The sequence below is a fragment of the Puma concolor genome, chromosome E1, assembly GCF_028749965.1.
Source record: "Puma concolor isolate L17-30 chromosome E1, mPumCon1.1.hap2, whole genome shotgun sequence".
Classification (NCBI taxonomy): domain Eukaryota; kingdom Metazoa; phylum Chordata; class Mammalia; order Carnivora; family Felidae; genus Puma; species Puma concolor.
The window spans coordinates 48,812,546-48,832,144 of NC_141680.1; the positions used below are offsets into that span (position 1 = coordinate 48,812,546).

Here is a 19,599-nt window from a genome sequence, read left to right on the forward strand (position 1 = left end):
CTCTATGGATTTACCTGTTCTGATTATTTCATATAAATGGAATTATATAACATGTGACTTTTGTGTCTGGCTTTTTTAATTTGGCATAATGTCTTCAAGGTTCACGCATGTTGTAGTATGTGCCAGCACTTCATTTCTTTTTATGGCCGAATAATATTCCGTTGTATGTATATGCCATCATTTGCTTACCCATTTATCTATTGATAGACATTTGGGTTGTTTCCATCTCTCAGTTATCGTAAGTAATGCTGCTGTGAATGTGCATGTACCCGTATTTAAGTACCTGTTTTCAATAATTTGGGGTATATATTGTGTTACTTTTAACCGCTGTCATAACCTAATCAATACATGTGTTTAAACAAGTGAATGATCTTTTAGTGAGAGAGAATGATAAACAATACCAACAATGAGTTAATTGCTATGATAAAACATCCTCAAGGTGTTAGGGGGAAAATAGGATATCTAAGTTATGGTAAGGATAAAGAAGATTTCCTATTCATTAAGCAGAGAATAGCTGACACTTACTAAGTACCACACGTATTACTTCTTTTATTTAAAAAAAATTTTTTTTTAACGTTCATTTATTTTTGAGACAGAGAGAGACAGAGCATGAACAGGGGAGGGGCAGAGAGAGAGGGAGACACAGAATCGGAAACAGGCTCCAGGCTCTGAGCTGTCAGCACAGAGCCCGACGCGGGGCTCGAACTCACGGACCGTGAGATCATGATCTGAGCCGAAGTCGGCCGCTTAACCGACCGAGCCACCCAGGCGCCCCCGTATTACTTCTTTTAACCTTCACTATGCATATGAGGTACTCATTTTACCTCTATTTTAGAAATCAAGGCAGAGAGATTCAGTTACTTCCCCTACTCTCACTGTGATGGTTTTAGGATTCAAACCTGGTTCTGAGCTGGCTCTGGAATCCAAAATCCAGGCACTTAACGCTATATATGACTTCTTGTTTGCAGCTGTTATTTCTCTGTTATTACCTCTGGTCTGTTATTACATGCAAAGAAAGTTTTCAAACTGAAAAGCCAGTGCTATGGGGACTCAAAGAAAAGAGGCTAATTGGTAGGACCTGATTAATTAGAAGCATTTTGATTTGAAGGAGATACTACTGATGGTCACCCAATAGGCAAACGGGATTTGATGCATCACTAGGGGCAATTCAAGACCTTGTGAAAGCACTAAGTTAATGCTCAAGAATCAAAAGAGATGGGGGGAGGGGAGACCATTCCCACACCACCCTCATAGGACCTAATGGTGTAGCCAGTAACAGGACTTGCGGTCCTGGAGGCAGCATTCCCATGCCTTTATTCCCTTGACTTGGAATGCCTTTTTTCTCTTCCTCTCTTCTTCCCTTGATACTTACTCTGCTCACTGACCACTTTTCAGAATTTCATTCTGAAACATTCTATGGTTTCAGAAGAGGTACTTTCCTGTAACCTCTGACCCTATTGCATCTACAGGCACTCAAAGACTTAATGGAACTAAAGTATTTAATTTATTAAAGTATTTTAAAAGTATTTAATAAACCCGTACCAGAGGGACAATTCCCAGTGGGTCTATGCTTCCTGACCCAGCTGTTTGGTGGACAAAATAGCTGCCAAAGAGTTCATAGGAGAAAGGCCCTTGGAGCGAGATGGCCCAGTACTTGTGCTACAGCAGGCCAGCAAAAGATCACTCCTTGGTTTGATGGCCCACAGGAGGTTAGAATTTCAGACGAAGAAGTATGGGTAGACAGGTCATGGTGGGAAACACTTAGCACAATGGCAGCACTACTGGGGATGTACCAGGAGCCTGGCCGAGGTGGGATCCCAAGCAGCTGACACATCCATTTTCCATTTGTGGTGGTGAGGCAGGCCTGGGGCATCGCAGTCAGAGCAGCAGAAGTGCTGGATGGCAAAGCAGCTGATGCTGTGTTCACCATCTAAGAGACACTCAGTGAGCACTTCTATGTGCCAGTCACTGACATCTTCTAGTAAAGAAGGTAAATGCATAAACAGATCATTTCTCCACATGACAATTGCAAACATAAAGGTATTCATAAGGTACCACAGGGAAACCTTTAATGAAGGAAACGGATTAGTGAAGACTTCTTGGAGGATGTTATGTAAAAAAGGCTATGAATGAGTTAGGCAAAGATAATGGAATAAGGCTAAAAGGCATGAAACAGCCCAGGGTGAAGAGAATCCGATTTTGCCGGATCATCAAGTGTACAAAAGTTCCTCCTCTATGTACACAATGAAGTCACAGATACATATTTTCATAGTTCACACAGTCTAGCAGGTAAAACTCAAGAATAGTGTCTTCCAATAGTGGGAGTATATACCAGGATTCAAGAAGTGAGTTTCAGGTCTACAGCCCAGGTGACACTCTGGAAATCTCTGGAGCTAAGGCCTGGGGCATGATTCTACCATTTGTTCTCTCCCCATTCGAGGTAGATGTTTATGGTGCATTGAGAGACCTGGGTGGCACTGTAGTCTGAGTCCTCTTCCTGGTCACTTCCCAGACCCCCTCAGAAGCGACCTCCTGGCTCTTGAGTTTGGACCCAGAACTACTGGTATGACTGAAAAACAGACCAGTAAGACAGAGGGAAGATAAGGCAAAGGTCTCCCCTGGGATCTCTGACTTCTCCCTCCCCTCTGGTCCTCTGCAGTTCGATCCTTAGCTCTTTTCTCTATACATGACTTACCCAGACATACTCATCTATTCCCATCCCTTCAATTACTGCCTACTTTCTGATGAGCCTAAATATCTAACTCCAATCACCACCCCTCTCCTGAGATTCAGATCTGTATTTCCAATTCACTGCTAGACACTCCATAGGTCATGTAAACCCATCTGTCCAAAATCAAGGTCTCATTGTCCTCCCTCCCAGTCTCCTTTCCTGTATCTATCCTGATACAGAGCATGAGGACATGGCAAAGGGCCTTGATGAGACATTCAAACTGGTCTTGTAGGCAGATGAAAGCCAAAGATGGGGTGACCCAACCAGATGCCCAGGACACCTGTAATCAAAAGCAAAGAGGTGAGGGGTGCCTGGGTGGCTCAGTCCGTTAAGCGTCTGACTTCAGCTCAGGTCATGATCTCACAGCTTGTAGGTTCAAACCCCATGTCAGGCTCTGTGCTGACAGCTCAGAGCCTGGAGCCTGCTTTGGATTCTATGTCTCTCTCTCTCTCTCTCTCTACCCTTCCCCCACTTACACTCTCTCTCTCTCTCAAAAAATAAAATAAAAAACATTAAAAAATTTAAAAATAAATAAATAAAATAAAAGCAAAGAGGTGAATAGAGAAAGTCTTAAGGACCTTCACTGTGCTCTCTTGAAGTCATCTTTCACGCCTCCCTTTCTTGCTCCCCTTCAGTCATCAAGTTCTGTTGATTTTCCCTCCTAAATCTTTTTTGGATCTATCCTACCCACCTAGGTCAGGTCCTCAGCATCTCTTCCATAACCCACCTAACTAGTTTGTCTGCTAAAAGGCCATCCTACCCTATCCCTCTTGGCAATTTTATCCCAAGGCAGCAAATATGATCACATCTCTCCATTTTCCCATATTTGTGTGCCCTCCATTACATTCAGCAGTAGGCTTTAAACCCACTGGGGTCCTTCGGGTTTCCTAGAGCTGTTGTGGCAACCTGAGAGTGAGAGGGAGGGCAGCACTGGGAGATCCTCTCTTGTGTCACCCCCACCTCTCCTCCCTGCTTCAACAAGGAGTTCAGCTTTTACTGTTTTATATATTGAGTGACCTTGCAAGATTCTTTGGCAGAAAGGTTTCCACAGCTCTAAAATGTTTAAAAGGCAAGGGTTTGGGGCGCCTGGGTGGCTCAGTTGGTTGAGCGTCTGACTTCGGTTCAGGTCATGATCTCACGGTCTGTGGGTTCGAGCCCCGCGTTGGGCTTTGTGCTGAGGCTCAGAGCCTGTGCTCAGAGCCTGGAGCCTGCTTCGGATTCTGTGTCTCCCTCTCTCTCTGACCCTCCCCTGTTCATGCTCTGTCTCTCTCTGTCTCAAAAATAAATAAATATTAAAAAAATTTTTTTTAAAGGCAAGGGCTTGCAGAAGAGTCTGTATCTAAACTTTTCAGCATGGGATAATTGGCTCTTACTCTGTCCTCCTCTTACCTCTATAGCTTTATTTTCCACCAACATCCCAACTGAACTTAACCTTCCCTGAATACACCAAGCTCTTTCACACTGATTCTTGTGCCTATGATGTCACTAGAATGTAAGCTCCTCCAAGGCTGGGGCTTTGTTTCCTGCTGTGTCCCCACTACCTAGAACAATACCTGGAACAAAGTTAAGTACTCAATTCACATTGATTAAATGAATAAGTGTTCCTCACCAGTTCTCTGCTATGCAAGTGTCTGTTTATTCTTCAAAGCCAACTCAAATGTCACCGTCTCTGGAATTTCCATGACTTTCTATCCCCACCTTCTAACTGCCATCATCAATTTGTTGGTTTCTGTTTTCCTTAACACTCAGCCAAAATTTCTGTAAGAGTACTTACTCATCGTATTGTGCTGTGGCTTTTGTTTAGGGTTCTGCCTCCACCACACACCCCTCCAGTGTGAACTCTAAGAGGACAAGGACAGTGCAGAAACAATGCCTGCTCAGGAAATAGCTCTGATAAAAGTTACCTCCGCTTCCCCACCCCAGAACTCTGTTCCAAGTCAGTCCTGATCAGGAGTTACCCCATCAGCGCAGAAGGTTAAAACCAGCTTAGATATTTTTTATTAAATTTTTTTTTCAACGTTTATTTATTTTTGCGACAGAGAGAGACAGAGCATGAACAGGGGAGGGGCAGAGAGAGAGGGAGACACAGAATCGGAAACAGGCTCCAGGCTCTGAGCCGTCAGCCCAGAGCCTGACGCGGGGCTCGAACTCACGGACCACGAGATCGTGACCTGGCTGAAGTCGGACGCTTAACCGACTGCGCCACCCAGGCGCCCCAAAACCAGCTTAGATCTTAACAGTTAACTTTGGTTCCCAAATCTTTCTCAAGCTTTATGCTCTTGCTTTCTTAGACTTTACTGATTAGTGACCTTCCGCCTCGATTCTTGGATTTTTCTTTGTTTACTCTTAGCTCAGATCTTATCTTCACCTTGACTCTGATGGGCTGGTCAAGGTTGATTCACTTAGTACTAACTACTGATTTTAACCCTTAATTTATCTGCTCTTCTAATTCTGGTTAAGACTGTACTGATCCTAGGGCGCCTGGGTGGCTCAGTCGGTTGAGCATTCGACTTCGGTTCAGGTCACGATCTCGCAGTTGACGAGTTTGAGCCCCCGTGTTGGGCTCCGTGCTGACGGCTCAGAGCCTGGAGCCTGCTTCGAATTCTGTCTCCCTCTCTCTCTGCCCCTCCCCTGCTCATGCTCTGTCTCTGTCTCAAAAATAAATAAACATTAAAAAAAAAAAAAAAAAAAAGACTGTACTGATCCCACCTAACCGTTTAGCTTCTATAAACAAGGTGCCTCTGAGTTGGGCATTGACAGCTCCAGGAGTAAAAAACAGGTAAGGGAGAAAAAGAGTCTTGAGGGATCAGGGAAGTAGCAGATCTGGGGAGCCCAGAAACCAAGTAAAGCAGTTAAAAGGGAGGTGCCACTTCAGAATACGACGTCCCTCTAGCTGCAGTTTCTCTTGCTTTTGTCAGGTTCAAACTCACTACTACTATAACCCACTCCCACAGTCATAACTTTGACCCAGGCCAAAGCAATTATCCATTTGAAGGAACGACTTCTCAACTTCCCTAGGAAAGCACCATCCACATAAAGAAATGGGTCACCCCGGGGCGCCTGGGTGGCGCAGTCGGTTAAGCGGTTAAGCGTCCGACTTCAGCCAGGTCACGATCTCGCGGTCCGTGAGTTCGAGCCCCACGTCAGGCTCTGGGCTGATGGCTTGGAGCCTGTTTCCGATTCTGTGTCTCCCTCTCTCTCTGACCCTCCCCCGTTCATGCTCTCTCTCTGTCCCAAAAATAAATAAACGTTGAAAAAAAAAAAAGAAATGGGTCACCTGGAGCAAGCCCATTTGCCAAGATTCAATTCACTGGCCAATTTATAAAATTACCGTAAATTTTTAAAAACCATTTTTAGGGGCGCCTGGGTGGCGCAGTCGGTTAAGCGTCCGACTTCAGCCAGGTCACGATCTCGCGGTCCGTGAGTTCGAGCCCCGCGTCAGGCTCTGGGCTGATGGCTCAGAGCCTGGAGCCTGTTTCCGATTCTGTGTCTCCCTCTCTCTCTGCCCCTCCCCCGTTCATGCTCTGTCTCTCTCTGTCCCCAAAATAAATAAACGTTGAAAAAAAAAATTAAAAACCATTTTTATATGATACAGCTATTTTTATTAGATGGGATTATATTAGCAGCCTTTAAAATATTAAAATTTAAGATTTCCACTGAAGAAATCAAAGTTAAGGTTGATACACCATTCAGGAATTGGGAAAAGGACATTAAAAATAGTAGCATATGACAAAATAGAAAACGACGTTCAAAGGCACCTCCTAAAAACAAGGAGCTGAAAAAAATCCCACTAAGCATAAGCACAGAGATTTTGGTTTCTAGCAAGCGGTGATTATGATGTTGATTTGGTATCACCATGTAGAAATATTTAACATAAGTGAGCAAAACCATTCGAAGCCATAAAAGAGAAATGCGGGTAGCCTGAAGGGGTTACTCTAATAGGTCTTATAAACTAGCCTCAAATAAAGCCTGGCAGTTTTAGTGGGGAGTCGTCAGGAAAGGCCTTTCTGTGATCACAAAAGGAAGACAGACTATCATTTATCAAACACCAATGTAGTGTCAAAAATAATGGCAGGCACTTTCAAATACATAAACTAAATGTCATTCCTTTTAACAGAAGAACTAGAAGTTATGTAACTTTCCCATAGTGTCAAAGTTAGTTAAGACATCGTAGAGGAATTCATAGATTCCTCTTTGGAATTTCCTAGATTCCTCTTTGGGGTTTGTCTGGCCCCAAAGCTTCTATTCCAGGTGACATTCTCCCCCAAAATGTCAGTATGGAAGACGACAAAGCATTGGTACAACTAGGGTACAAGAAAGGCAGCTGCCCTTCTTGGACAAGAAGTCACTCACTCATAATCTAAAAGAAATAAACCCTCTTCCACAAAAGAGGTAATAGTAGCGCCTCCTCAAAGGAGTTACAGTAAATGAGATAGGGAATGCACGTAATTGGTCCCCTGAAAACTCCCAAATCCTCAAATTTCACTGCACCAAGGAGCTCAGCCCATGGCTCACGGTCAGCCAAGGACTGTGGGAGACAAGGACACAACAGGATGCCCATGAGAATGGCCCGACCTGGGCGCCGGAAAAGCGTTCTGAGAAACAACCCTCCGAAGATGTTTGCCACGAAAGCGGTGGAAAGGGGTCCGGGGTGGAGAGACACAACGGAGGATTTACTCACCCCCATTTTTATGGCTATTGATAGCTGCTGGGCGGGGGAGCAAGAGCGCAGGCACCTTTGGTAGGAAGTGAGGAAGGGAATGCTCGTTTACTCAAGCGTGTTACTTGTATGTGGAGAAACGGGGGTGTACAAAAAAAGTCTTTTTGATACTGGCAAAAAGTCCCGTGGAACCAATTTGCCAGGCCACCCAGGAAGAGCCGAGACCGACGCCAGCTAGATTTTTGAGCAACTGAGAAACCGACACCCAACGCCAACCTGCGCGGCCCAACACGGGAACGCAGCTGCGCGCGCAGCCAGCTTCCGCGCGCGACTTCGCACATGCTCAGGCCGCGTCACACAACGAATAGGCACAGGGGTGGACAACCCTTTGTTTTTCTAACAGAGCCACTATTTCCTACAACAACCCTTACTCTTTTGTGTTCACTTTGTTTTGCGTAGTACCTATTATCTTGAATCAAACATGAGCTCTCTACCAAGCGAGACACAGGCTTCTCTACCTTCATTTTCCCTTGCAACCCCCTCCTGTGAGTTCAGCTTCCTGGTCCGCCCCATTGGCCTCGGCCAACCCTTGCTAAGCTTCTGGCTAAACGTCACGAGTTTCTGGGCAGATCAGGAAATCCTCCGGCCAGAAGCTCGCGCGCGCGCCCCCGCCTGGCGCTGCCTACCAAACGGTCTGAGCGCGTGGCAAGTTTCTGAGAACAGCGCGGGCGAGGCAGCGGAGCGGTCTAGCTATCCCAGGAGTGACAGGAGCGGCGAGCGGCGAGGAGCGGCCCTCCGTGAGGATTTAGGTCTTGCTTTGTGTGCTTAGGTTCATGCCGGTGTCTCCTCCCGGCTTTTTCCGTCAGGTCTGCAGAGGCCTGACCTCGTGTGACGGGCTTCGCCTTGTCACGCGGTAGTGGGCCGGAAACCCAGAGGGGCACTCGCTGGAGTGGTTTTTCCACATACCTTTCACGTTTTAAATACCATCCGCCTCTGAAACCCTTCCCGGCCTGTCGGGCCGAGAGCGTGAGAGCCACACTGTGTGCAGGCCAGACGGGAGCCTCCTTCTGAGCGGGAACGGGCGTTGCGCTCCGCGTCCGAGCGCCGGGCTCGGTCCTGCCCTCGAGTCTTTGTAGCTGTTGTGTCGGGTCGAGGTGTGGATGCCCTGCCCTCCCGGGGCTGACAGTCCGGCCGGGGAGGTAGACCCGCCAGCCTGACAAGCGAGGTGTCAGGGAGGTGCGCGTCCCAAAAGCAGTAGCGTGGGGCTGGCGGGCAGCGGCCTGGGCACTATGGGGGTAGGACATGGGGGTGCTCGTGCTGAGCCCTGATCACGAACGTACGCTCACCTGGGGGGAGTGTTCCGCGAGGAGGAAGCGAATTCCAGGGAATTCGAGGGAGAAGACCATGCAGAGGGTGGGATGTGACTCCCGGATGTATGAGAAACTGCAGGACACCCTGGGAGCGCCCCAGATTCGGACCGGAAGGCCAGGTGTGCTCCACAGTCAAAGCCATCCCAAGGGCATGACGGCGTGTGCCGTCCTCCCCTCACCTGCCTACGCCCTCCCTGCAACCCTTCAGGAGCTGGATTAGAGGCCTAGGATTTCAGACACTTTAAACCTTTCATTTGGCATATAATACTACAGAGCAAGTAAGCCAAAGGAGTTAAAAAAGATTTAAAAATTCATTTCCTCTTAGGGATGCTGCTTGCTTTCTAAGAAAATGAACGAGTAAGGGGCACCTGGGTGGCTCAGTCGGTTGAGCGTCAGACTTCAACTCAGGTCATGATCTCATAGTTTGTGAGTTCGAGCCCCGCGTCAGGCTCTGTGCTGACAGCTCAGACCTTGGAGCCTCCTTCACATTCTGTGTCTCCCCATCTCTCGGCCCCTCCCCTGCTCATGCTCTGTCTCTCTCTGTCTCTCAATCATAATTAAACGTTAAAAAAATTAAAAGAAAATGAATGAATAAAAAATGTCACGTTTCAGTACCTGATCGTAAGATGCTACGTGAAAACAAGGATGAACTTTTTTTTTTTAACGTTTATTTTTGAGAGAGAGACAGAGCACAAGCAGGAGAGGTTCAGAGACAGGGAGACACAGAATTCAAGGCAGGCTCCAGGCTCTGAGCTGTCAGCACAGAGCCTGACATGGGGCTCAAACTCATCAGCTGTGAGATCATGACCTGAGCAGAAGTCCCACACTTAATCGACTGAGCAACCCAGGCTCCCCCAAGGATGAACTCTTACAGCTGAGAGGATAGTTGGGCGGGGAGAGGGCACTTGGAACAACATAGAACAAACAAAGTATTGTCAGTATCCCAGAATGAAAACAACAAGAATCAGCACGACCCTGCCCCCCCCTCCATTTTCTTATATCTACGTGGCATGTACTAGTGGCAACCACAAGGGAAAACCACCTAGGTTGGCTTATAGAGATCAAAGATGGGAGATCTTTTTTAGCCAAGGCTCTAGGAGAATATAATCTATAAGATTAATTCACAGCAAGATTAGGTTTGCAGAGAAAGGTACCATCAGCAAGCTAAGGAGAGATGAATGAAACAGGAGCTCTTGGATTAACCACTATGCAGGATTGTTTGTGGCACAGTGGCCCCATCGAAGCACAGATAATCGAGAGTCACTGAATATAAAGAAGCAGTGAAGTAGTAAGAATTGCCCAGCAGTAAAGATGCCTGGGTTTGAATGCTGGCTGCACCTCTTAATTAGTTGTGTGATTTGGGGTAAGTTACTTTACCTCTTCCAGTCTCCATCTCATCTGTAAAAGTGGCAATTATCATAAGATTGCTATGAGATAACTAAAGTAAACCAGTCAGCGTAGTGCCTGGAACATAGTACTGTATATGGTTACTAAATGTTAGAAGCTATTAGACAAGATGTGGTTGAGAAAAGAGTCAATGAAGTGAGATACAGATCCATAGTAAGTGCCTAGCTTGGAATGGGTGTTAGGAAGAGAGCACTTTACCTCAACGAATTCAACAGTAAATTGGGATTCTACAGTGTCCAACGTGACTGATATTTTTAAAAAATTATATAGCTAAACGAATGTTATGCATGCCCTTCAAACAGTGGGGATGCCATTTTCCTCTATCCTCCCCTTGATGCTTTTAAAAGTAGATATGAATAATTGATATATTCTAAATATTATGCGATGTGAAAAAATATGTAGAACACTGCTATTTTATTAATCTGTAACATACGCTTTTAAGTAAAACAAGTATGTTTACTATGCAAACATAACCTCTAACCCCCATTTTCAACCAGACAGAGATCCCCCTGAATATCCTCTATATAAAAATTCTGCAGTCACTAATGCCTTCAGGCCCTCTTGGATCTCCCTTAGATTACCGCAGTCACCTTCTACCAGATCTCGTGGCCATCAGTCTTTTCTTCCATCTTTCTTTTTCCACACACTGCCAGTGTTGTCATTTTGAAAAATAAAGCTGATTATCTCACCCCCCTGCTTTAAAAGCTCTGTAAATTCCTGCTTACTGACCCAATTGTATACCTACTTCTTTATCCCACAATCCTTTTTCCTGTATGCTACCCATACTGAACTTCTTGAATTTTCTCAAATAAGTCTGACCTGACCTCCTCTCCGTATCACCTCATCCCTTAATAAACTTCCAGTCATAATAGAAAATGCAGTTCAAAGGAGACCTGAAAAACCTCAGCTCCTTCAGAGAGAAGTAAAGATTCCCTCCTCAAGGCTCCTGGATCAATTTATCATTATCAGTAGCAGTGGCACAATCACCATCGTTCACTAACATATTGAAGTCTTATGTGCCAGGAGTTGGGATAAACACTTGGCTTGAATTTAGTCATTTAATTCTCACTTTACTGTCACCCCCCCCCCATTTTTATAGTAACACTTGGAATAATATTGTTATTTTTATTTACATTTGTCTTTCCCACTAACTTCCAGGGATTCCTATTGTCATGGGATAAATCCTGGTAACTTCTATACCTTTCTAAGAGCCTGGAATATTGTAGGTGCTCAATAATTGTTTGCTGAAATAATGTATGAATATAAGCAATTCCACTCAGGGCTTTTGTACTTTTTCAAACAGCTGTTATTACTTAAAACTCTTATTTTGAAATTCCTTCTAAGTCTGGGGTACTTAGGAATGTCTTCAGTTGATAGGGAGATCTTCCTTGGAAAGAGATGTTAAGGCACTCAGAGCTAAATCTGGTGAATAAGGTGTCTGAGTCATATCATTTATTCCTCAAAGAATAACAAAATAGTTTAATAGACCGATTTTTCTTGTGTAGCTTACAAGCCAGCTCTAAATCATTTCAAAAAAAAGTTTTGAATAATGGTGTCATTACTGGAATAAATTTATAGCCTCCCAAAGTATTCGAAGAGTAACATTCACTTGGAAATATAAATTTTGATATGCCTGTTATCTTATGCATGTATAAAAAAGACCAAAAAAACCCCACACCTTATATGCCCTTTCAGACCAGAATATAAGTAAAGGTACACCTGTGTAAAACCCAACGTATGAAAATTCAAATACTACAGAATTAGAGGGTAGTCATCCACTTCGTGGGGTATCCATAACATGCCAGGCGCTGTGCTAGGAGGTGGAGATGCAAGATAAATATAGTCTCTTGTCCTCAGGGAATTTCTAGCATAGTAATGAATTCATCATTAAAAATAATTCACTGAAGTGAATTGCATTTTAACATGTAGCTTCAGAAATCACATTTGGTGTAAAGGGAGGTGCAGACAATCTGTTGTAAGTGAGGGGTTGTGAAGAGGGACAGGATTAGTTAAAAAACCTTTCTTAGAATAAATTAGCTTCAGTGGGGGGCTTTAAAAGAAAAAAAACTTGGTACAGATCGGTGGAGAAAAGAGAGGTGGACAATTAGGACTTAACTCAGCCAAGGAAATAATCCAAAGGTTGCTTGGTGAACATGGAGGCAGAGCAGAAAGAGATGGATTGTCTTGAGGGATATCTCCTAGAGGTCATGAACGGAGCCCTGATGAAACATTTCTCCCTTACATCAGAGAACAGGACTCTTGTGACCATGTTTTCTAGATTCATGGTCATTTCCCACTGGACAGTGCTAGATACACATTGATTCCATCTCTCCAAACTTCGTTTTTCATGTTTCCATGCTAATTGCCTTCTACTGACTCCAGTAGATGGAGACAAATATGTAAACAGATAACTGCAACACAAACATATACAGGAATCTCACTTAATCTAATATCCCCTACTATTTTCCTATGTCCTTTAATTTTTTTTGTATATTTTTAAGAAGTTTTTATTTATTTTGAGACAGAGACAGCACGAGTGGGGAGGGGCAGAGAGAGGGAGAGATAATCCCAAGCAGGCTCTGCATCACCAGCACAGAGCCCAACATGGGACTCGAACCCACAAACCGCGAGATCCTGACCTGAGCCGAAACCAGAAGTTGGAAGCTCAACTGAGCCACCCACGCCACGTGCCCCTTGCTACGTCCTTTTAGTACATCCACACCATACCACTGTTACTCTTGCTATAATTTCTCCAGACCATTCAAGGTGTCAGGAAAGGGTTTGATCTTTAGCAATACCAAAGAAATAGTTCTCTATATCCTTTTTATTTTCTTTGGTCACTTTTCTCCAGCACTGTTTTCTCTTTTCTCTCCAGCTTTTGGCCCTTTTCACAAGGATGGAAATGCTACTGTTTTGTGTCTGGGCCCTGCTGGCTTTGAACCCTGGCCCAGGTAAGGCTATTTGGGATAGTTTCTTTAGTCAGTATGTGCCAAAGTGCAGGTGGCTGGTCAGTAAGAGTATAAGAAGTATTGAATGGGGCAAAAATATACTATTCATTTGTCTGGACCCTTGGGAGAGATTCCTATTTTTGGATCATTAGGACACAGAATCTGTAGGTGTCTCTAGCTTATAATTGGGGAACCCAAATTGAGGAACAGGATAACAAACCACCAGAGAAAACTCTCCCCTAAGAAATATGCCTTCTCTCTTTGGCCCCCTGCCAGCCCAGGACTGTCCTAGTTTTCTGTTCTTAAGAATATTTTTACTTCTTTGTTGCCACCTTTTGTGTCATGAAGTTGCAATAGCGTCTTGATAGGAGAGGACCCATAGCTTAATTGTGAGGAGCGAGTGCTCTAGACGGCAAGAAAGGAACTGGAGCCTTAGTGGGTAACACTGCTACATGAGTTGTGTATTCCTAGAAGGGCCCAGTGTTTGGTAGACGAAACAGATGGTGGACATGGCGTAGCTAAAGGGGACCTGTGGGGAAGCTTCCAGAAGACCGTGCCTCTCACCTACATAAGGCATCTGAAAGTTTTACCTGATGTCTCTCTCATTGCACCTGAGATTTCCCTAACAGACTAAACTCTTAAGCATCCAAAAACATGTTGCCTTAGTACCAAAGCAAAAAAGGAATGGTCTTATTTTGAGAAGAGGTGAAAAATTCTGGGAAATGAATGACCCTAGGAGTCACCTTTAGGCTAGTGGGTTTCGTAATTCAGCGTGCATAAGGATCATCAGGAGTGCTTGTTCTGTTCACTGCGTATTTCCACATCCCACCTTCACAAGTTCTTAATCATTCAGTCTGAGGTGGAGCTAGAGTCTGTAGTTTTACAAGCATTCCAGGTGATTCTGGTGAAGGCAATTCTTAGACCATAATTTCAGAGAAACACTGATTTGAGGTGTAAGCACAGAGCTCTTTTCTCTAGGGCCTACTAAGCCCTTGAGGGCCCTCAGCAGCCAGTCCTGGGAGCTTCTAAGACATCTGGAAGCTTAGGAAGAGAATGGTTTCCTTGGCATGATTTTTAACAACTCTGTAGTTTCCAAGGTGACACTAATGGAGAAACCAAGATTACTAGAAAGATAATGAATGCAGGGAATGGTGGAATCAGGGTTCTACCTGTTCATTAAGGGTCTTTTTCTTGTCTGGTTCTTTGTAACTTTTTCTTCAGGGTAGGTTTCCTATTTCTAACCTACAAATTGATAGACTAGGCCTTCTTGATAGACTAGGGTCTTGTGGTCCTCACCAAAGTCTTTGGCATATGTATGTGGTTGATCATTTCAGGAGCAACTGAAGAGATATTTGAGGTTTCCATTTGGCCAGATCAGGCCCTGGTAAAGCTTGGACAGTCCCTAATGATCAACTGCAGCACTACCTGTCCAGACCCAGGACCCGGTGGAATTGAGACTTACTTAAAGAAAACCCAGGTGGACAAAGGACCTCAGTGGAAGGAGTTTCTTCTGGAGGATGTCACAGAGAATTCTGTTCTGCAGTGCTTCTTCTCTTGTGCAGGGATCCAAAAGGACACAAGCCTTGACATCACTGTGTATCGTGAGTAGGGCTGAGGAGGAAGGGAAGACTGGGGGAACATGACTATGTCTTATTTAGGGAAAAATTAGAGATTTCTTTTGGGGGAGACAATTTGGGCCCTTAGTAGAGATTTCTGTTATACTGCAGGAATTCTAGAGCCAATTACTTCTATTTCCCTTTGGTGAAGGATTTTAAATTAGGAGCAGACCACAGAGGGCATCCAGACATCGTGCTTGAGAATATGTTCAGGTATAGAAGGCATATACTAATAATGCCAGCTTATAAATGATCAAAAAAGTATACAACTTGTGCTAAATTATTGGCACAAGTTCTTAGAATAAATAGGGACTGGAAAAAGGAGGGTCTCTGTCTCCATGGAAAAGGAGGCTCTTGAGCTTCACTCCTGCAGAATGGTAAGGATTTGAAGTGAAGGGCATGGGTAAGGAAGATCTTTCAGGTGGGCAAATAGCATTGGCAAGGATATGGCCACAAGAGTAAGTGTGATCTCTTTGGGGTAAAAGCTTGGTAGACTAGGGTGTAGTTTTTGTGTGATGCTAAGGAGCTCCTCAGAAGCTGCTCATGCCTCTGAAGCACCTCTGGTAAGAGATAAAAGTTCTCCAGAATGGCAGCAACAGTCAACGCGAGGGACCTGCCCCTCAACAGTCACATTTCTTGGCTATGACTTTAGCCACCTTTGATGGGCAGAAGAAGAGCCAGAAGACTGACTTGTCTTATGTAGGGCAGGGTTGGCAGAAAGCTGACACAGTTGATCGGATGGTTTAAGAGTAACGGTCACCTTGTATCACCAGCTTTCTGTCCTATACCATTTCTTTCTGGAGAGGTGAGTAGCCTTTTCTCATCAAGCCCACCTTTTTCTCTTAAAGAGCCACCCGAGCAGGTGATCCTGGAGCTGCAGCCTGCATGGGTAGCCATGGATGAAGCCTTCACAGTGAAGTGCCATGTGCCCAGTGTAGCACCCCTGGAGAACCTTACCCTTACCCTTCTCCAGGGTAACCAGGAACTACACAGAAAGGACTTTATGAACTTGGCTGTGGCCTCCCAAAGAGCTGAGATCACCATCAATGTCAAAGCCCAAAGGGAAGACGATAGGTGCAATTTCTCCTGCCGTGCAGAACTGGACTTGAGTTCACATGGTGGAGGGCTCCTTCACAGTAGCTCAGCCATCAAGGTACTCCGGATCTTTGGTGAGTCAGAGCCCAGGTATGGAAGGATCCTGAGGCTCAGTTTCTTTATCTTACCTTGGCCTTTTGGGACTAAGTTCCCACAGAGTTTAGGATTAGGGTGTGAGAGTAATTGAGCCCCATCTTTACCTGGGCTGTAATCTTACCCTGGGGGACAGAGAGCTTTAAGCCACACTCCCTTCCTAAATTGTGGGGTCCTATATAGCACATGATTTATCATGGCTTTTCTCCTTTCTTTCCTTTTCTTCATTTTTTGGCAGAATTCTCTGAGAGTCCCCAAATCTGGGTCTCCTCACTTTTGGAGATTGGGATGGCAGAGGCTGTGAGCTGCGAGTTGGCTAGAGTGTTCCCCGCCAGAGAGGTAATGTTCCACATGTTCCTGGGAGACCAAGAGCTGAGCCTGTTTGTCTCCTGGAAGGGAGACACAGCATGGGCCAATGCCACAGTTCGGGCCATGGAGACTGGTGATCAGGAGCTGTCTTGCCTTGTATCTCTGGGTCCAATGGAACAGAAAACAAGAGAGCCAGTGCATGTCTATAGTAAGTGAGCTGCCTCTTCTCTTCCTCACGAGGGTTCTCTGCCACTGAAACTTCCACAGTAAATCCTTGGTGGTTCCACTGCAAATATCCCTATTAACCTTTCCTCGGTACACTCTCATGTGATCTTTCTCTGATGAGTGCAGGCAGGTTGGAGACATGCATTGAGACAGTAGTTGTGTTCAGCCTTCACCGTTTCTTCTGGCCATCTTACTTACAGAGTGATTATAGGTCCTTCAGCTTGTTTCTGGGAACAACTTTTTGAGGTGGGGAGGAAATTTATAAGATGAAAACCCATCTTGCTGTCCTATTGCCATAGAGGCATTGCCATAGAGGCAATAGCCAAATGTATGGACACTGCATTTGTCATAAGAAGAGCTCTCAAATTCCCAAATCTCACTGCTCTTGCCATTCAGCACAGAAGCAGTAGGGTATCCAAAGTTTTCCCTGTCTTATCTGCCTAGATACCATACCATCAGAAGCAAGAGTATAGAACTGGCTGAGAATTTTGAGAAATATGTTTGATTCTCTCTTTCCTTTTCTTATAGGCTTCCCTCCACCAATCCTAGAGATAGAAGAATTATACCCATTGGCAGGGACAGACATTAATGTGACCTGTTTGGGGCATGTGTTAACATCACCCAGCCCTACTCTTCGGCTTAAGGGAGCCCCGGATCTCCCTGCCCCTGGGGAACCTGCCTGGCTTTTACTTACCACCAGGGAGGAAGATAACGGCCGAAATTTCTCCTGTGAGGCCTCTTTGGAGGTTCAGGGTCAGCGGTTGAGCAAAACCACTGCGGTCCAGCTCCATGTCTTATGTGAGTAGAGGCCTGATCTTTCTTGTCAAAACAAGGATTATTATTAGTCTCTCATCTCCAGGGTTCTTGGCCAGCAACTTCATTATTAGAGTTGCTACACTTTTCTCATTAAAATAAAACATCAAAGGGTGAAATAAAATTAAAGCTCCCCAAGCTTACATTATCCCCAGGAAAGTAAGCTGAGAGAAACATGAGGGGGACCTGGGAACGGAAAAGAGAATGCAGGGTGATTAGCTGGTATTAGTTGAGGGTTGATGGCTGAGAACACAGGAAGTGATAGTTGGAGTTTATGCTGAGGAGGGAAATTTTCATATAAAAATCTGTGTTTTTGAAAAGTAGAAAATCCTTCATCTCTGGGTTCGCCCCTACCCATCTCCTCACTCACTGAGAAGCAAAGATGGGAAGCAGGGAAGCCAGCATTGATAGGACAGGCCAGATCATTGAGTCTGAATCCATTAAGATGCCTTTGCTGCATCTCTGACTCCTTGCCCCTAGAAAATGGAAGACAGAAGAGTGCCCCAAAGCAGGCAACAGTGCTCCTTCCCTTGGGAAGTAAAGCTGTCAGGTGGGAGGGACACAGCTTTTGGATTAGGGGAGAGGAAGCTAAGCATCTCAGTGAAGAAGGAATGTGGCACACTGAGCTCAGCTCCTTGGGGGACTCTCTTTTCCAGACAAGCCCCGGTTAGAGGAATCTGACTGCCCTGGCAACCAGACGTGGGTGAAAGGGACAGAGCAGCTGCTTGCCTGCGTCCCAAAGGGAAACCCAACTCCAACCTTGGTGTGTACCTGGAATGGAGTGATATTCAACTTTGAAGTGCCACGGAAAGCAACCCAGAACCACACAGGAACCTACTGCTGCACAGCCTCTAACCAACTGGGCTCTGTCAGCAAAGACATTGCTGTCATCGTTCGAGGTGACTGTGGCTTTCCTGCTGCCAGGCCTAGGATGGAAATGCCCAAGGGGTTTGGGATTCTTACCCAAATAGGGAAAGAAGAAAAATTTCAGTGGGTAGGGAAGGGTGAGACTGAGAGGTGGGCATGGTAAGCTGGAGGGGGGGGATTCTCTTGCCCTCTTGACCCTCCCAATTCTCTGTCTTCTGTGCTTGGGCAGGACTGGATGAAGGAATCAGCTCCACCATCTTTGTCATCATTATTGTCGCTCTTGGAGTGGGTGTAATCACCATAGCACTGTATTTGAACTACCGGCCTTGCAAAATAGAGAGGCGGAAATTGCCCTATAGGCAGAAAGAGAAGAACAAAGAGGAGGAAAGCCAGTTTGCTGTTCAGCAAGCAGAAAAATGCAATGCACATAATTGTTAAATGGAAACAGCTATTTGTTTGAAAGCAACCTCTACTCCTGGGGTTTCCTACGGGAGGAAAGTGGGGGAGGAAAAAGGAAGAGACATTACCCTTTGTGTTCTACAGTCCCATAAAACAGTGTTTCAGACCCCCATGTCCCTTGTATCTCATCCATCCACAAGCTCAGCTCCTCTGAGTTCATTCTAGTCACCAGAATTTCAGTCTCAGTGTCCAGCTAATGAGAGGGCCTCTTGCTTCTTACTGTGTGCTTAATCAGTCCACTCACTCCCAAAAGAAAGCCCTTTGCTTTCAACATCAGACTGAAGAGATAGAAATATCTCAGAAATGCAACTCATTTCTCATGGTTTCTTCATGACTAAGTGGGAACCAGTTTTTTAGTCCACAGAGGACTTCAAAGGGAGTACCAAACAAAGAGATAGGAATCAGAACCTATTCCTACCTACACATTCCCCTGATCCCCTAACCTGAGGTTCTGGAGTGCCGGCTCCCAGAGCTGAGTTTGATGACACCATTAAGGGTCAGTAGCTGGCTTCAACTCACTAGAGGAGTGTAAAAGTCATAAACTCCACATTGGGTCAGACAAGCAGCTTACCTAGCCCCAGAAGTGGAAGTTAGAGTTCTTCCATTAAATTGCCCTCATAGGTTAAGGGCTCCAAACATCTCTGAATTCATTTTCATAATCCATTATAAAGTGATCATCTGTGAGTTCACATTTGACATATTAATTTTTTTTCTCCATATAGGCTCTAAGGCTAGAGTTCCAATGGTTATTCTCCCTTCCCATAAAGAAGTACATATTTTTGTATGTCTGAAAACTATTTCCTTTAAGCTTCAGGACAACTCCTGCTGTGACAATGTTCACCATATGATTTCATGATTCAGCTTCCTTCTCTGTTCTTTGGAAAAAATATATTCACCCCACAGAAGACATGAAAAATCATAAAACCAGATCTTTTCTCCTAAATCAGTCATGTATGGGTCACTGAAATGTTGGATATGGTAAAAAAATAAAAGTGATTTTACAATA

At 45.0% G+C, this 19,599-nt stretch overlaps 1 protein-coding gene and 1 long non-coding RNA gene across 4 annotated transcripts; one reads left to right on the forward strand and one right to left on the reverse strand.

Annotated features, from left to right (window-relative positions):
• Window positions 1-2,047: 2,047 nt before the first annotated feature.
• On the reverse strand, window positions 2,048-7,915 carry LOC147574475 (uncharacterized). Its single transcript, XR_015243736.1, has 2 exons — window positions 7,413-7,915; window positions 2,048-2,569 (listed from the first exon to the last, which is right to left on the reverse strand). It is a non-coding gene; the product is annotated as an uncharacterized LOC147574475 (long non-coding RNA).
• A 134-nt stretch (window positions 7,916-8,049) lies between these two features.
• On the forward strand, window positions 8,050-19,599 carry LOC112864707 (intercellular adhesion molecule 2). Of its 3 annotated transcripts, none has more exons than XM_086687713.1 (8): window positions 8,050-8,200; window positions 13,044-13,119; window positions 14,451-14,717; window positions 15,581-15,901; window positions 16,159-16,437; window positions 16,983-17,252; window positions 17,924-18,166; window positions 18,364-19,599. In XM_086687713.1, exons 2-8 carry the CDS (start codon window positions 13,065-13,067, stop codon window positions 18,570-18,572), a joined length of 1,644 nt encoding a protein of 547 aa, XP_086543839.1. In that variant the 5' UTR covers window positions 8,050-8,200; window positions 13,044-13,064; the 3' UTR covers window positions 18,573-19,599. The 3 variants fall into 3 exon arrangements, with proteins under 3 accessions (XP_086543839.1, XP_025783534.1, XP_086543840.1); XM_025927749.2 differs by having other exon boundaries at window positions 8,051-8,188; XM_086687714.1 differs by lacking the exon at window positions 16,983-17,252 and having other exon boundaries at window positions 8,052-8,188.